At 47.0% G+C, this 17,932-nt stretch overlaps 2 protein-coding genes across 5 annotated transcripts in view; both read left to right on the top strand.

Moving 5' to 3' along the window:
• The window catches only part of CPSF3 (cleavage and polyadenylation specific factor 3), a 42,712-nt gene extending 40,312 nt beyond the window's left edge, over positions 1-2,400 (top strand). For both annotated transcript variants that reach the window (XM_065891762.1, XM_065891763.1), the window contains 2 exons: positions 88-184; positions 2,210-2,400. In XM_065891762.1, the coding sequence (XP_065747834.1) occupies positions 88-184; positions 2,210-2,311 (199 nt within the window). In that variant the 3' untranslated portion in view covers positions 2,312-2,400. The remainder of the gene's footprint in view (positions 1-87; positions 185-2,209) is intronic.
• Positions 2,401-5,066: 2,666 nt separating this feature from the next.
• IAH1 (isoamyl acetate hydrolyzing esterase 1 (putative)) lies at positions 5,067-17,379 on the top strand. Of its 3 annotated transcripts, XM_065891538.1 has the most exons (7): positions 5,067-5,147; positions 7,055-7,107; positions 11,299-11,447; positions 13,671-13,811; positions 15,136-15,141; positions 15,654-15,775; positions 17,194-17,379. In XM_065891538.1, exons 1-7 carry the CDS (start codon positions 5,067-5,069, stop codon positions 17,377-17,379), a joined length of 738 nt encoding a protein of 245 aa, XP_065747610.1. The 3 variants fall into 3 exon arrangements, with proteins under 3 accessions (XP_065747610.1, XP_065747609.1, XP_065747608.1); XM_065891537.1 differs by lacking the exon at positions 15,136-15,141 and having other exon boundaries at positions 13,671-13,807; positions 15,629-15,775; XM_065891536.1 differs by lacking the exon at positions 15,136-15,141 and having other exon boundaries at positions 13,671-13,807; positions 15,614-15,775.
• The last annotated feature ends 553 nt before the right edge of the window (positions 17,380-17,932 follow it).

Below are 17,932 nucleotides of genomic sequence, written 5' to 3'. Positions count from 1 at the left end.
ATATTATTTCTCCCCAAATAGATAAAATTGTACTTTATATATTTGTAAAGCATTTTCCACTAATACTGCATCTTTGTTTATCTTAAGGGACATATTTGGAGAAGACTGTGTTAGTGTAAAAGATGGTTCTATCCTTAGCGTCACAGTGGACGGAAAAACTGCTAACATAAACTTGGAGACACGGGTATGTAGCTGTTCATTCCTACATTTTAAGACACTTGGGAGATAAAGTGAAAGCAAAAATAATCTATTTTGCACTTTACTTTTGCATTTTGGCGTTTTCTTCCAGTTTTTTTCCTACTTTTTTTTTAATAGATTGTGTTTACGCTATCATACGTCAGGTTTTACATCTTTTATTTCTCCGTCATAAGCGTTTTTCCATTTGCTACATAGTACACATTTCCCTTGTCTTTATTACTCCACTGTTTCACATTTTCATAATGGAAAGCTTTAATCCACCTCAGCATTTCTCTACTTTGGCATCCAGTTGATTCCAGACTTTCAGAGAAGCTGCTCTTCTGTTTGCAGCAAGATCCAAGTGGCTTTTCCAAACAATAGAACTTGAGAGCGTGAGGCCCACGCCAGCCGCACTAGCGACCTTTCACAATTACTTCACAAGCATAGTGAATCGCGTCACCTTCCTCGTGCGGTTGTTTTTGAAGTTTACCGCAGTTCATCTCAACAAGTAACACGTCTGGGGTTTCTTCTATATATTCTGAGAAAACACTAGGTTTATTTTATCTCGATAGAAAAATAAGCTAAGTACATAAACAAGTAATTCACTAGAGAAGACAGAGAGAGCCAGTAAACACATGAAACAAATGTTCAGATCAGATCCACTAATACTTAAAGGAAATACAGATTGAAAGTATGAAATATCACTGTTTTGAGCTTATACTGGCACAGATTAAAAACAGTGATATGACCCAGTGATGGTGAAAGAAGAGGGAAACAGTTATTTTCCAGTGCCACATAGGACCGGGAGAAGGTTGTACGTTAGGTGGTGTGTTCTTTCTGCAGGGCGGTTTTGATCTGCATCAAAAGCCTTAAAAAAGTAAATACCTTTATCCACAATTCCACTTGCAGGATTTAACAAAGAAAATAATTAGGCAAGTGAGCAAAGATATATATATACAAGGATGTCTGTTTTAGTATTGATTAGCAAAACTGCAAGAGACCTAAATTTCCAAGAGTAGGATCTAATAAAATAACTGAATGAATAATGTGTACAGTGTGCCCTTACACACGGAACGCTGTCTACACAGCCACTAGAAGAGTAGGATCTAATAAAATAACTGAATGAATAATGTGTATGGTGTGCCCTTACACACGGAACGCTGTCTACACAGCCACTAGAAGAGTAGGATCTAATAAAATAACTGAATGAATAATGTGTATGGTGTGCCCTTACACACGGAACGCTATCTACACAGCCACTAGAGGAGTAGGATCTAATAAAATAACTGAATGAATAATGTGTATGGTGTGCCCTTATACACATGTATACCCTTATACGTGTACCCTTATATGCTGTCTACACAGCCACTAGAAACGGTTTGTTCACGTGCAGGGTTGTCCACCTACATTATTGACTGGGGGAGTTACAAAACAGTCAATGTGCTGAATTATCCCATTTTTGTTTTGAAGAAATACACGTGTATAGGCAGAAGTCTAGAAGGTTATGCACCGAAATGTTAACAGTGATTTATCATTAGGTCATAGAATTAAGGGTATTTTTTTTTCTTTCCTAAAGTTTTACATGAGGGATATTTACTGTGTGATAAAAATTGTTTTAAACAGCATAGTGTTTTGTAGTTGAGGAGTAACTGGAAGATGATTAGTGAATCTAAACCAAATGTTGATTAGATGACCACATCCATTGCTTGCTGAGTAATTTGTGTCGCACAGACTAGATTCCTTGGAGTATTATCTACTAGGTCCAAACATGGGCTTTGAAGTAAACATAGTTCATTTGACTTTCCCTTTATTCTTTTTTTTTCCAAAGTTAATCTCTAACAAAGTCATCATGCTCTTGGGAATGTCTCTGCATCCAGGTGCAGACCCAAAGGTGTGCAGTGATTCTGGCTCTTAATAACCAAGACCCCCCACCCCTATGGGAAACGATTGTTCTTAAAGAGCATTAGTTTATCTTCCATATAATAATTCTAGACACTTCCATTGAAAGGCATGTCTGTGCTCTCGCTTTCAGACTGTAGAATGTGAAGAAGGAAGTGAAGATGACGAGTCCCTCCGAGAAATGGTGGAACTGGCGGCCCAGAGACTATATGAGGCCCTCACGCCAGTTCACTAATAACCTTATGTCTCTGTAGATGTTAAACTTTTTTGTAATGCTTGACTCTACTTCTGTTACTTAAAATAAAATACATTAATTTCTCTGGGGTAGCCTATTTACTTTTGATGGCAAATGGCCTTTATTCCAGCACCTATTTGAATACTGCTAAATTACCAACTCATTTGTCCATTATTCTAGCACTGCTAAATAAACTGCCGTTACTGATTCTGCTTCTGGGGTTGTATGCAGCTCCCACTGAAACCTTTAAGATCTGCTCATAGCAGCTGAAACAGAATGTATTATTGTCCGTTTTCAGGAAGGAAATGAGTGATGGTTTGAATTTTCATATCCATTTTCTGAATTTGAATTAATAATTACATATTATCACTTAAAGTTTTAAGCCCTTTTTCTGTTTCTTCCCTCCCATTATTCTTGACAAATTCCTTAATTTATATGTCTGTAAAATTGGGACTTTTGAGATTCAATAATATTTTCTTTGTATGTCTACATTCAATTCAGAGATATTCAAAATATAATTTTTATGACTCAGGTTCAAGGGTTTGTCATGTTCGTTGAATCGTTTCCTGTATAACTTAATCATTAATCCATTTTCTTCCAAGTACGAGCAGTTCAGACTTGCAAGTAACTGGACACAGGATTGTCGGGTGCCGGGTGCTGGGGGAGCAGGTCGACTGCCCGGGGCGGCTTTGGCCTCTACTTCAGTGCAGGGTCTGGCTGCTCCCTCAGCAGAGCGGGTGGGAACAAGCACGGGAAGGGGCAGCTAAAGAGCTGTTAGCCTCACTGTCAAGCTAAAGCCATCCGTCAGCCACAGTCACTAATTTGCACTGACATTGCTTAGTCCTTCCCTGTGCTTTGGTGACACACTTCGGTGCCTGAATCTGAATTTTTACTTGAAACCAAATACATTTATTTCCATAAGATACCCTACTTTGTCTTTGGCCCAAACCAAAGGCCTAAGGGTCACCTTTTATAAATGTCATGTAAGAGTGTGTTATGATAGATGTTAAAACATTTTTAAGTTACAAAACCTGCACACTTGTGATATCTTTACCATGCAGGTTATACACAGCAAAAATGGCAAGCCCTTTCTGCTAGCCCCTCTCCCTGAGGTAGCCGGTTTCGGTTAAGGATTCTAAATTGCTCTTGAATCTGTCCTCATCTCATCTCCACTGTGGTTCGGAGTCCAAGTCATCTTTTCCCCTCTGGTTCCTGCCCCAGCTTCCCTCCCTCCTCTCCCTATAGCTGATTCCTAAAATAACAGATCTGCTGAAAGCCTCCCTGCTGAAAATCCTTCAGGGCTTCTTTACTGTGATTAATTAGGATGAAATCCAAACACCTTAACTTGGCCTAACAGGGGTTCTTTACCCTGGCTGCATATTGGAATCACCTGGGGAGCATTAAAAATGTACTGATGCCCATGACCTACCATCAGAAGTGTTGTTAGTTGGTCTAGAGTGGTGGTCCTTTATCAGCACATTCTTAAAGCTCCCAGTTGATTCTAGCTGAAGCCAGGGAAATCCAGCCTGAAGACGGCGTCCCGCTTTGTATCGCCCTACCTGCTTCTCCAGCTCCAGCCACTCTCCCCCGCAACACCCTACGTCCAAGCCACGGAAACGGCAGCTATTCTCACACACACTGCTCCCCTTCTGGTTTTCACCTTAAGCTCAGTTGTTTCAGGACACCCTTCTGGCTCGATTTTATCACAGCTGTCACACTTCATTAAGTGCTTGAGCAAACCTGCGCCAGGCTCTTCTGTCTTCTCTCTAAGCCCCCCCCGCCAACCTTGGGTCCTGTACTTGGCCCCTTCAGCCCAGTTGTAGCAAGAATCTCGCCGAGTCGGTTTAGCAAAAATCCCTCCCTCTTGGTCTGATCCCGAGTAGCTGCTCAAATTCCGCATCCTGATGTCACTCTGCCCTGCCTTCAGCAGGAACCCTGTCAGGGCAGTTTAGCAAAGATTTACCCCGCCTCTTAGTACTTTTACATTCACCTGACCCCTCACCCTGCTCCTTGGCTATAAATCCCTTTTCTTTCTTGTATTTAGGGTTTAGCCTAATCTTCCCTACTGCGAAAGCCCACCATCGTTGTCCTTCCTGGATAGTCGGCCTTACTGTCTTTACCACATGTCGTCAGTTTCTCTTTGAGGTCAAAACGCTGGACAAATGCTTGCCTAATTTTACTTAACAAGAGAGGGCTGCGTGATGAACGAGCCCCTTGGAAGTGCTTGCGACTCGCTCAAACTGAACCCACCTTCGCAGGGTGGGTGATGCTGGATCTGGTGGCAGCGCCAAATCGCTCTCCTTTCGGGGTTGGTTTCCGCCTGGGGAACTGACAGGCGACTATGGCCAGAGGGCAGGTGGGCTCCCCGAGGGCAGGGTAGCCACGCGCGCCCCGCATCTAACGACTCGGATAAGTGAACAAAAAGCGAATGCATGCAGGGGGCCAAGCTTTTGTAAACGGACAAAAATGAGCTTTCCAAGAAGCAACAGCTATCGCACGTCTTAAAAGTGACCAGTTGGTCGCCGAAGGAGCCCTGCTACCGGAGCCCCTACAGAGCGACCCGGGAAAGAGAGCCACGCACGAAGACAGCCAACGAGCGAAGGCGTCGGACTCCGCAGGCGCCTCCGCCTCCCAGCCACCCGGGAGCCCCTCCTCCCGGCCGCTCGCCCCGCCCGGATATCCGGCCTTGCCCCGCCCCCGGCTAATGGCCTCGCCCGGATATCCGGCGTGGCCCCGCCTCCCGGCTACCGGGATAATGGCGCGGTGCGAGGCGGTGGCGTGCGGGAGCTCTCTGCTCTGGCCTCGGGTGTTGTTCTTCGGCGACTCCACCACCCAGGTACCGCCGCTCGGCGCCGTCCATTCCGCGGAACCTGGCTCGGCCCCCACGTGGCCTGGTCTCTTGGGCGTCCTCGCCGCGCCCTCGGGGGGGCGGCACCCTGGCCGAGAGCCGCGGGCCAGGCTTCTTCGGTGATTCCTGGCTCTCCCCTCCGCGCGGGAGGGGCCCATTCCTCCCGACTGTTATGAAGTTGTCGGGGCCGCCTCCCTGCACCCCGCTTCCCCCAGCAGATGCTGCCCCAAGGCCTGGACGCTCACAGAGCGTCGTGTCCCCGCCCTCTCCAGGACCCCTTCGTGACACCCTGGCATTGGTTCATTTCTCGGTGTTGGTAACTTCAGGGAGGATGACATCTTCAGGAGGGCAGCGCGGCTTCGCAGTCCTGGACACACGTTCCTTTTAGTCTTAGGGCGCCTGTTTGACGGATGAGACGAAGTGCAGGGAAGTTCAGGGACTTGTCCACGCCACGCGCTGGGAGTGCCAGGGCCTGGGCTGGCCGCTCTTTCCTTTCAGTGTCATTTTTCATAGGGATTTTGGGAAGACCTGGCACGTTGTGTTCATCGTAGTGTCTTCCTGGTCAGTGGCTGTTGTCCTTTTCCCTGAAAGGTACTTTGAATTTGCTCACAGCGGGAACAGTGCTTTGTGTGCCACGCGGAGCTTCCTGGGGCGTCACCTTGCACAGATCACGGCGGCGCCTGAAGCACTTCCTGCAGTTTCGTACCTCCCACTCCCTGCGGAAAACACTCAACCCCCGTGCTTCCTCTGATGGAACATCTCGCCGCTCTCTTGAATGAGATGCCGCCAAGTGATACCGACCAGGGTTCTTGGCCTTCCCAATCAGTAGAAATGGATAAGAGGCCAGTCCAGAAATTCAGGCAGGGCTTGCTTGACTGGGGCTCCTGCAGCAGCAGGAGGGGAGCGAAAACAATAACAGGTTCCCTTGCTCGCTCCCGCCCCCAAAAAGAGGCCAGAGCGGTGGGAGGCGAGCTCGTTCCTTACATGGGGTGAGGGTACGGGTGTGTCCAGGGGTCGGGCGGAGGGGCGGCTGAGGTGTTTCGCCCACCCCCTGGCGGTGTTGAGAGCAGGGGGCACGCGCAGGACCCTGCTTTGGCTCTCTGCTCTTCAGAAGTGTCATTTGGGTTTTTGGCCTTTTTTGTGTCTTGTCCATAATTTGCCCCAGCTGCGCAGGAACGCGGTTATTTTTAGTCCCTTAGCGTTTCTTTGTATTCTGTTGCTGAAGGAGGAGACGTAGGTCCAGGGGACCCCAGGTCCCAGATCACCTTTTCAGCCAAGATGATTTCAACTCTCATTCAAGGAAAAATAGATGTTCTTACTTCAGGGAGGGGGAGCACGTTTTAAAAATTACCTTCCCATGGTGTTTTTCATTCTGTTTTATTCTTCTCACATTCAGACATGACTTCCTAAACCAGTTTTCTGTGTGTATGCTAACAATTGGTAACATTATTTTTAGGCATCTAGGGCAGTAAGTACTCTCCAAGTTCCATGGGAATGTATATCAAAAAATATTCACCGAGTTCTGTAATTAATTTCTTTATTCTTTCAACTATGAAGAGGTAGTGTAGTGTGGGTTTCACTTCCTAACTGAACATACAGTTGATTTCATCTCTGGTACCTAGATTTAAGTAACTTTTCTAGATAACAGTGAGTCTAATACAGGTCTCAATAAAATGCAGGTGATTGGCTCAAATCTAATCGACAGGGAAGAAAACTACCTCTTGCTTCTGGAGTGCTGCTGAGGTGTAGCTCTAGTAATCCCTAAAACGACCGCGGAGCAAAGCAAATGGTGAAGGCGGAGAAGTCAGGGAGTACAAAGAGAAAACAAGAGGGGAGTTGCTGAGCAATATGGCCTAATTACATTGATGAAGCATAATGGGCTTTTCTTTCTGCAGTTTTCTTTCCAGCAGGGTGGGTGGGGAGCGTCACTGGCGGACAAGCTGGTCAGGTGAGAATAGTTTCTAGATTCCTACTTGAGTGTTTATTGATGGAGCAGAGAGTGAATGATGCAGTTTGAAACAGGAAGTTCCTCCTTTTTTTGTCTTTGCAGGCCTTTCCTAGTTAGTGTGTATGAGGGGTTGGGGGAGAGAAGGGCAGCGCTCAGGTTCAGTTAAACTTTGCCACCTCATGAAACCAAACCCTAAAAGTTGTAAAATATATTAGGGCCTTGGATCCGAAAACAGAGCTATTCACTATCTAAACAAGACAAGTTCTTTTTCAGTTATGGTGGGTACGATTTAAATAATTAGCAAGGAGTTCAATTGAAAGAATACAAAATATATTCTAAAACCAAAGTTGGATTTATTTTTGGATAGAGATTTTCCCCCCAGATTCTCTTTATAAAAGATATCAGATATATAAAATAAATAATAAAATATATCAGATATATAAAAAATATTTTAAAATATATCAGATTAATAAAAATAGTGATGATTTTGGTATTCCATTTGCCAAACGGAAATCATTAAAAGGGAAACAATGTTCCAGTTCAGGTGCCAGAGACTTTAAAATACTTCATGTTTATTGTCTCATTTAATCTCTACAACTGCCCAGTGATTTATCATCCTCCTATCCATCTTACAGCTGAGAAGAATAAGGTGGAGAGAGGTAGATAACAAAGTCACACAACTAAGAAGTGTCAGGTGGCCTGGCCCCAGAGCCCAGGATCCTCCAGCTCTGGGGATGACAAGGGCCCTGCTCTCCTGCCGGAGGGTGAGTCAGCTGCTGTGCACCGCTTAGTCAAGCGCCGGGCCCGCGAGAAGTGCTCCATAAGTACTGGCTCCTTATTTTTTAAAAATTCAGTACCTGTTTAATTAGTCCATTAACCTTTTCTCATCAAATAGAAGATATGGGAAAGCTAAATAATTATTCAAATGGTCTGAAAAACTGCAGGCATTGCAAATGTTTCTCCAGTACATAATAATGTTAGTACTAAAATCTTGTCAGAATTGTTTACAGGTGTGATTGCTAGAAGACCATTTAATTAGCAAGTAGTTATTTTTCAGAATTGAGAGTAATTATAGGAAAAGGTGAAGCTGCAGACAGTGTGTGGTCTGTTAGGCTTTATCTATGTCACTCTTAAAAGCATCTTGTGACAGCAGGCACAAAACCGAGCGGCCACCGGGAGGCCTCAGCTGGGTGAGTCCCGCCTCCCCTCTCCTGGGCTCACTGCCCTCGGCCAAGCCCGAGAGAGCCCGTTGTGAACCAGAGTGGCACCGCGGCCCGGGAGCTAGAACCCAGGCAGAGCGGGCTCCTCCTGTGGGCGGGCGGGCGCGCCCACCTTCCACCAGGCAGGCCCACGGGAGAAAGCAGGAGGCCGTCGGGAGGGGGGCGCGGCAGAGGGACCGCAGCTCCAGCCCAGCCCCCCCTTTGTGTGCCCGCAGCGCCGCCCTTTGTCCCACACCGACAGCTGCCCGAAGGAACGCGGTCTTTAGCCACGTTGACGCTGGGGGTGAATCTTTTGCAGAGACTGTCTGCTTCAGCCACGTGCAAGGCCCAGAACTGACTTGATTCAGTGTTTTAATTTCACCTAACTTCCAAGTTTGAAGGTTATTAAGAGTCACCTTACTGTGACTGCCCTTCTGTGCTGCCTACGTGGATAGCAATAAATTTAAAATATGTAGTTGTGTCCCACAGTGACGTCCTTAAGTTTTAGCTTTAAATAAGATCTTTGTATACTCAGTACAAAAAGCATTTTAACCATTCTTAAATCCACTTAAATGCTTTTAATTTATTGATATATTTTCATCAGTCTTTTTTAGCCTTATCCAAGTATTTAACCAAAAATACTTGGTTTGAAAGGTTAGAAAAAACTCACCTTTTTCAGTTTTTAAAAGCTTCTGTTTGCTTTTAAAGATATGTTCTTGCCTGTTGTTATTTATAAAAACCTAATTTACATTTTTTCTGGAAGGCAGTCAATCTTACAGAGCCTGGATGTTTTGGGAGGAATCTTTTAGTTAATTCCTATCCTTTTCCCAACTTCATCTGAACTTAAATACCTGTTATTAGCCAGGAATTCATGTAAAAATCTTTCTTAATTTTCCAGTTTCTTCCAGCCTTTTGAATAACTTGGGCACTATTGATTATGTTATTCAATCCAGAGAAATTCAGATATTCTTCCCCTTTCAGAAGGGAACTTTAACAGTTTCAACCATGGGCCTCACTAGCAGTTTTTTTGGTTCACGGCCTTATAATAATGATATATATATATTTTAAAATCTATAATGGCTGGCATTTATTGAGCTCCTTGTATGTATCTGGCCACTACATTACTTTTAATCTTCACATATCCTAGCAGAGTGGGTATTAGTGTTCATCTCTCACAGCTGGGAAGACTGAGGCCCGGAGAAATTAAGTAAGTTGTCAAGGCCTCCTTGCCAGTCGAGGGCAGCGAGATCCAGGCACTGGCTGCTCTGCGTCACTGCCACAGCATACAGGCCTCAAGGAGGGAGCTGTTCTGCCTCTTGCTTTTTTTTTTTTTTTTTTTTTTTTGTGGAGCACAGGCTCCAGACGCGCAGGCTCAGCGGCCATGGCTCACGGGCCCAGGCGCTCCGCCTGCCTCTTGCTTTTTAAAGTGCTGCCGTGCGTGACTGAACTACTGGATGGATGTAAGACAGACTTGTCAAAATTCTAGAGTGTTCCATCTTAAAGTATTCTAAGTGGAGGCTTTAAAATGGCTAGTCAGCATTTTGTAATCGTTACACACTAAAAACACAAGAACCACACTTAGAAATAAACGTGGCTGAAATTTTGTTGCCCCCAAGGCTTCTAAATGCTGAGAAGCGTCAAACCGGAGTCCCTCCTGCAGTTCTCTGGCCTCTGGTGCTTGGCCTTTGGCCTGCAGTTATTTCTTGGTGCCCTGGCTTCTCTGCTTAGTTGCTTATATGTAGGAATTTGAACCATACACCAAAATTAACCACATCGGTTTGCTAACCATCAATTGAAGTTGGAGATTCACTGGGAAAAAATTTTTTTTTAGTGGACAACTTGAAACATCTACAAACCTACCCGAAGTCACAGCTACTCAGTGTTCGAGCTGGGATTCTAACGCAGGCAGCCAGCTCAGTTTCCATGGTTGGTTTTTTCAGTATACCATACAGTACTGTGAATCAAATCATACATTTTTAAGAAGGAATAAAATGCCCGTTAAACTGGTTTAAACTGAAACACAACTAATACATATTTACTAAAACTACTGAATCAAAACCACCGGGTAATAATGAGAACCGTGTGTCAGTGTAGTTTGGCACCTGTAACAAATGCACCCACTGGGGGGGGTGTAGGTCGTCGGGGAGTGGGGCTGGGGGTTAGGGGAAGTCTGTACCTTCTGCTCAGTCTTTCCGTAAACCTAAACCTCCCCTTAAAAAACGGTCTGTAAAATAAGTCTCAGGAATTCCCTGTACGCTTATCCCATTAGAGTTCCAGCTTATTAGTGCCTTCCTGCCTTTAATACCCGCCTGCTGTAAACTCCATTTCAAAAGTACCCCATCGACCATGCGTGGAATCAGCTAGTCTGCATAGCCCCTCTGTTCATTATTATTCATAACCTCTCTCATCAAGGAACGGGATGGACTTGCTACATCTTGGAACCATGAAGGGGACGAACATGCCTCTACTCTGCTGCTGCTCTGATCTTACCAAAGTGACACCTGGGCGGCAGCAGGGCCATGGCCCAGAGCGGGCGCTGTGAGCCCACACCCACCCCCCCCACACAGAAGGTTGGCTGCAGGCGACCAGAAATAGTTCTTTGCTCACAATTATTCTTTTTTTATTATTATTATTTCTAAATTTATGTTTTAATTTATTTTTTCGGCTGCATTGGGTCTTCGTTGCTGTGCGCAGGCTTTCTCTAGTTGCGGCGAGCAGGGGCTGCTCTTCATTGTGGTGCGCGGGCTTCTCATTGCGGTGGCTTCTCGTTGCGGAGCACGGGCTCTAGGTGTGTGGGCTCAGTAGTTGTGGCTCTCGGGCCCTAGGGCACAGGCTTAGTAGTTGTGGCGCACGGGCTTAGTTGTTCCGCGGCATGTGCGATCTTCCCGGGCCAGGGCTCGAACTCGTGTCTCCTGCATCAGCAGGCGGATTCTTAACCACTGCTCCACCAGGGAAGTCCCTACAATTCATCTTTAAAATTTTTTCATTTCAGAAAATGCGATGTTCTGAATCGTGGGTTTTCGGGTTACAATACCAGATGGGTGAAAATTATCCTCCCGAGGCTGATCCGGAAGGGAAACAGTTTGCACAGCCCAGTAGCAGTTACAGTTTTCTTCGGTGCCAATGACAGTGCACTAAAAGGTAAAGGCATTCTTGTTTTCCTAGTTCATTTTTAATTGTTTTATTCATTAGGGCAAACTTAAATTTATATACTTTTTTCATCTGTTTACCTATCTCCCAGTAGGTAAAGTTTTGCCAAATTTATAATGAGTTCCCTGAGTTTACTTCCTTGTATTTCTTCTGGCTTTCTTTAATGTCAGTGAATTTTATTCCCGACTTATTTTCTACATGCCTGGGTCGTTGGCAGATCTAAAATTTCAAGCACTTGACTGTTTTTTAGAGTCCAGTAGTGCTGTGCTCAATTTCTAATGTTTCTTTCTCTTTAGTTGATGTAGTTGGCAGCAGAGAGGTCAAACTGGACACCTTGCTGTGTGACTCACACTGATGGAAAAAGGGTAGCTCAGGGCAGCAGCGCCCTGACCCAGCACAGGCTTGACTCCTGGGCCATGGGAAGCAGGTCTGAACAGGAGACATGTCTCCGTATTTCTGGAAGAACTGCTGCTGTGACTAGAGGCACAGGCCTTTCTTCCTTTCCTACTCGTGAAAGGAGAGCCCTCTGCTCAGCATAAAGGAGAAGAGTAGTCAGCTTCCAGAGGCTTCTCCCATGCCCCACCCCCGGCAGAGAAGGTCTGCTATTAACAGGCACACGGTCGGGCCTCTCCGGTGAGGCTGGAGAGAAGGGAAGGAAGGGACAGCTGCCGACTGTGATGCAAGGAAGTCTTGCCGCCTGTGAGATCATCGACTACAGGTGTTAGTGGAGACTGTAAGCTCGTTCCAAAAAAACCCATAAGTTTTCAAACAGGTGAATTTCTATCAAATTTAGGACAGGGAGAAATACTTTCTAAGTATAAAAACTTAGAGGAAATTGCAGTGGAGGAAACTGCAAAGGAAAACATAGATTTGTGAAATAAATTAGCTGTGTCAAAAAACTATTAAAATGACACATTAAGGAGAATGTTTGCAAAGGCATGAGAGACAAAAGGTTAATGTCTTTAATGTAGAAATCAATTAAGAAAAATGTTAACTCCAGTTTAAGAAATAGGCAAAGGCAGGAACAGGTAATCGAAACAGAAATTTAGTAGCCACTACATGTTTGAAAATGTGTAAAACTTCTGTTAGCCACAAAATGAAAACTGAAACAAGGAGTTTTGGTTTTTTGACTCTCAAATCCATGATTTTAAGCAGTAATACTTACAGCTGACAAGTGTGGAAAACAGGCACTCTTACAGTACTGGTGGGAAAACTTGAAACCTTTCTGGAAAGCTTCCCTAGAGACTTCCCTCATCTAGAAACCCAGCCTAAGGAAACACCTAGTATGTAATGCAGCCAGGTGTATGTGTAAAGACTTCTACGCACAGTTATTTATAATAGCAAAAAATTAGAATGCTGCACAGTAAGGAAATAGAAGCATCCATTGTGGTCACCCGACACTGAACACCGTGTTTTTGAGGACTCTTCGTAGGCACAGAGAGACGCTCATAATGTCATGTGGGAAAAGCACAACATGGCCGTTTATCTTCAGTGTGACCCCTCTTTTCTTTAAGTCTCCATATCTGCATGGAAAAGACTGGGAAGTATGACCCAGTGCCAGCAGTGGTTTTCTGGGTGGCAGGATCATGAGTGCTGTTACTTTTCTCCTAGATTACACTCGTGTGGTTTGCAAATGGCCTGCCGGGAGCCGTGTGTGAGCCTGTCTAGAAGGAACCCTTTGCAGTGACGTTAGCTGTTGCTTAGTTTATTTATTGAGGGCTTCCTTCCCGGCAGGCACCTTGCTCTAAGTGCCTTACACACTTTGCTTATGTAATTTTCACAGCTACCCTATGAGGTAGACCCTACTGTCATCCTCATTTTACCAGCGAGGAAACGGAGGTACAGAAAGGCTGGTCATTTGTCCAAGGGCACGTGGCTAGCCAGTGACAAAGCCGGGCTAGAACCTGGGCAGGCTCACTGCCCGGCGCAGGTCTGTCTTCTTAACAAATTCAGCCTAATTGACTAATAGCCGCGTGACCAGTAAAGGAGGAAAGACGAGAGCGCTTACAAGGCCCTGAGCCAGAGCCTTTGGAGTCTGTTTTATGTAGGACTCTGTACTTGAACTCTTGCCCCTTCTCTTTCTGCGCTTGGCGCTAAACAGTTCCCCAGCGACGCCACGAGTTATGCCCATTTGTGAATGTGCATTAACCTTAACTGTCGTCACTTACAGCAAATGTGCATTTGGGCTGAAGTGTCCGCGTTCCTCCCAAACAGGTGAGAACCCCAAGCAGCGCATCCCCCTGGAGGAGTACGCGGTGCGGCACCTGCAGTCCGTGGGCGCGCCCGAGAGCAGGCTCGTCCGCACCACGCCGCCGCCGCCGCTCTGTGAGGCCGCACAGCGACAGGAGCGGGTGAGCTCCTGAGCTCAGGTGAGCATGGGCCCGGATGCCGGGCCCAGGGAGGAGCAGGTGGGACCTGGTCTCCAGCCTGGGGCCTCGGCTTCCTGGGGGCCTGTGAATTCCCGTCTGTCTGCTTTAGTCGACAGAAGTTAAAGCAGAGCTCCCAGCATGTCGTAGCATGACACAGAAAAGGCTTCTGGCCGTGCGTGAGTCAGGCCCCGGGCCTGGTATCTGCCCGACTCCGGGGTGCACAGGAGGCCACCGCCGTGGCGCTGAGGGTCGGGCTGGCTGCGCTTTGACGCTGATATCCGCACTCGGGGTGTTTTCCTGACTTCTGAACGGCAGGGGGAGGTTGCTTTGCCCATTTCCACCTGCACGTGGCCCCTTCTCCGCTGCCACCAGTTGCCGCCGCCAGCTGGTGGTTGAGTGATCGGAGGCTGCTCCGGGGCTCGCCAGCGCCAGGGTTCTGGCTCCCATTCTGTCCCCACCAACTATGCGTCTTGGCACTTTTATGTGCAATACCAGGACTTGGCCAGGTGCGCAGGATACAGAGATGACTAGAACCCAGTTCCTGCTGTTGGGCTAGCAGGGGAGCTAGGCCAGCTGTCATCACATATTTGAAGGGCACCGTCACATAAAGAGGACAGAAGGCCCTGCTTGTTAGCTCCACAGGGCAAAGGGAAGACCCCCATGGGCACCATCAAGGGCGATTTTAGGTCAAAATGATGGCTTGTGAGGTGGAAAGTCGCTACAGGAAGCATTCAGGCTGAGCCTGGACGGGCAGAGGAGTGCGGCCAGAGCTCAATGCTTCTCACGTTGCAGGTCGCGACCCATGCACGGATCGCGAAACCAAGTGAGTTGTGACATTTTTTTAACGGACTATAATAGAATAGAAAAATCTGTATCTAGAATGCGGTGGGCACGTCTCATGAGACTGTTGCACTCTTGTAGACGTGTGTGTAATGAGGCCTGCTGTATCACTCTAGTTTTAGCCAGATTTATGACTTTGGACCACGTGTGGTTCTCCCGTGGTCCCAGATTAGCAGATCAGTGTCATCTGGGAACTTGGCAGAAGTGCAGATTCCTGGACTCATCCCAGACCTATGGAAGCTGAAGTCTAGGGGAGCGCCCAGTGCATCTCCCAGTGATCCTGTTGTACCTGAGTGTGAGAGTCCCCACACTGCAGGGGCGGTAGGCAAACCACGCCCTGTCGCCTACAACAAATAACAGTTTCACTGGCCAGGCCCATGGTTTACATGTTGTCTGTGGCTACTTGGGAGCTGTGACGGCAGGGCTGAATAGTTGCCCGTAAAGCCTGACTCCTGTCCAGCCCATGGCAGAGAAAGGTTGCTGACCGCCAGGCTGGCCTGGGTGACCTCTGTGCTCCCTTCCAGCTCTCGCCTTCTCTGGTCCAAAGTCTACAAGTGACTTTTCCACTACGTGGCTGTGGCTTCTCATTACACATAATAATTCGGGGCCTGAGCCCAGCGGTCCTCCCCACCATACCCCGTAGCAGTCACCTGCCCAACTCCGTTCGCCTCTGGCCTGCGCTCTAGCCAAGCCGCTCAGCTCCCCTGGCCTTTTCTGCCTCTGTGTCTATTCGGTGTCCTCTAAATGCCCTCCATGGCCCCTCATCCCCATCGTCCTTGGTCCTGTGCTGAGGAGGGCAGCACACTAGTGACCCGTGAGGCCCGTCCTGTGTCCCCCAAGCCCCGTGGCTGGCCCACTTTGGGTCTGCAGGCACACGCCTGTTCACTTGAACTGAGAAACCCTCCAGGTAGTAGAACTTGCACAAAGACCAGCACTTGGGTTTATCAGTTGCATAAAATCCAGCGGTTGGATTTTCTCTTCTCCATAGGGTGCAAATTAAATCGCCTCAACTTAGTCGTTGGTGAATATGCCAGGGCCTGTTTACGAGTGGCCCAGGACTGTGGGATTGATGCACTTGACCTGTGGACCCTGATGCAGAAGGACAGTCAGGTGTAGTGGCATGCTCGGTCCTGTCGGGTGAGTAGGGTCACGCAGAAGTGACCACGCTGTGCACTGTCGCCTGGAGCAGCTCTGAGTGGGTGAGACAGTTGTCCTTTTCACCAAATGGAATGAAAACGTTGGCTGGAGTGGAGGAGCTGCAGGGCCGCCTGCACACCCAGCACCGTGCTTGGCCTGGTGCTGTACCGGCACCCAGCAGCTGGCACCATGCTCTGGGAACCCCTTTAATAGGAGTTGGCATGTAGTGAAATGAATGAGCAGTAAATGGTTCATATTTAAGAACATCTAGGCCAAGTTTTATAATATGGAGAGGGGGAAAGTTAAAAGAGGCAAAACAATGCATTTAAGTAGAATATGGTATTAACTAAAATTCATATTTGAGGTACGGAGTTCTAATTGGTTTATAGCCAGAAAGCCCACTTACAAATATAAAAGGTAAAAAAGCCAGTCCCCGTGCAGAATGACACAGCCACCCCGGAAGACAGCACAACAGCCTCCTGTACAGTTAAATAAACGTGCGCTTACGTGGGACCCAGCAGTCCCACCGCAGACGAGAAGGCCATGTTTGTGTTCCTCTGCACCCTGACTGGACTTGACCCACCTTGTGCCGTTCCCAGGTCGGGAGCAGGCTTGGCCATGTGACCGCTGAGACAGCACCCAGAGCTGTGTTTTTGTCTGCGTTACGCTTCCACCTGAGATGGTTTGGAAAAGTAATGCTGCTAGAGAAAAGGAAACTGCAGACTGCTGGGCTAGTGGCTCTTTGAAGTCCTTTTAGACTTACTTAACGTATTAAGAGTCCAGAGCTGGGAAGGTCTTCCTCAGCGATCATCTGACCTAACAAACACAGCAGAGATGAGAAAACTAAGGCCCGGGAGGAGTGCGGCTAATCGGAATCCCTGGTCTGCAAGTCATGAACCAGTTCCAAGTTCTAATGGGGATGGGGGGTAGGTGGAGCTCCCGCGTAGGGAAAGGATTCTTCCCCAAAGGAGAAGGGGCTCCAGGGGTGGGGCGTCTGGACTCTGGACAGTACAAAGTCTTTTCATCTAATACTGTGCCTGTCAGTTTAATTCCTAGAGCGAGAAGAGTCAAAAACAATTTGACACACTGGGCCCTGAGCTCTTGTAACAAATTTTTCACTTTGTTGGCTACATCAGTGTGCTGTACTCACTCATTGATCCTCTTCCGTCTGCTGACTTGGAAGGACACTTCGGCTCAGGCGCTCATTAATGGTGTGAGGTTCTGTGACGCTCCATGTGTCATATGCAGACACTGTCCCTCCACAAAGGGCGTGGGAGCATTTGATGAGCTAACGCAGCACCAGAGGCTGCTGTTCAGGCCGGGGGCTCGCCGCCTGGGGCCACAGCTGGGAGACCAGCCACCCCTTTAACTGCGTTCTCTTCCCCTTACAGGACTTTTCTTCTTCCTGTTTGCCAGACGGACTACATTTATCACCAAAAGGAAATGAGTTTTTGTTCTCTCATCTTTGGCCTTCGATAGAGAAGAAAGTCTCTTCCCTGCTTTTGCTGCTCCCTTACTGGCAAGACATGGCAGAAGCAAAACCAGAACTAAGGCTTCTGGGAGATGGGGCCCACTAGTCACAGAAAACCAAGTCCAGCTGTTAATCTACAGAACAGGAAGTCGCCAGTGCACAAAGACCCCAAGATAAGTGGTCAGAGAAGTTTAAACCTTTGCTCGTGACCCTGCAATAAAAATCACAAACAAACATCTGCCACCAGGATTAATCAAAGCATCGGAAGTTTTCAGGACAGCTTTGTACCTAGGCACGTCATGGTTTGATAATAAATATTTATTGATGGATGCAGGTGTCGTCAGTGCCACAGCTACAAAATACACCCTGAGCAGCTTGTTAATTTTATAAATGGAAAAAAGGTAGACAGTGTTGGTTTTTTAAAAAGTCACAATTTTATAAAAAATGATTTCTTACATTCAGCTGGGAACCATTTCACTCTCATACATACACCCACACACCCCACTCACCTTATATCAGACTGCAAAAGTGTTAACTATAATATAAGAATATTATGACTAGTTAAAAGACAGCAAATACCACAAGGTACAAGTTCAAGTATTAGTGTAACAGGTATCTGCGTGTATCTGCGTAACAAACATCCTTAGAAAAAAAGATAA

This window comes from Phocoena phocoena, chromosome 14 (genome assembly GCF_963924675.1).
Source record: "Phocoena phocoena chromosome 14, mPhoPho1.1, whole genome shotgun sequence".
NCBI lineage: Eukaryota > Metazoa > Chordata > Mammalia > Artiodactyla > Phocoenidae > Phocoena > Phocoena phocoena.
Note: the sequence above shows the minus strand (reverse complement) of the source record. Positions and strands in the feature narration are given on the sequence as shown.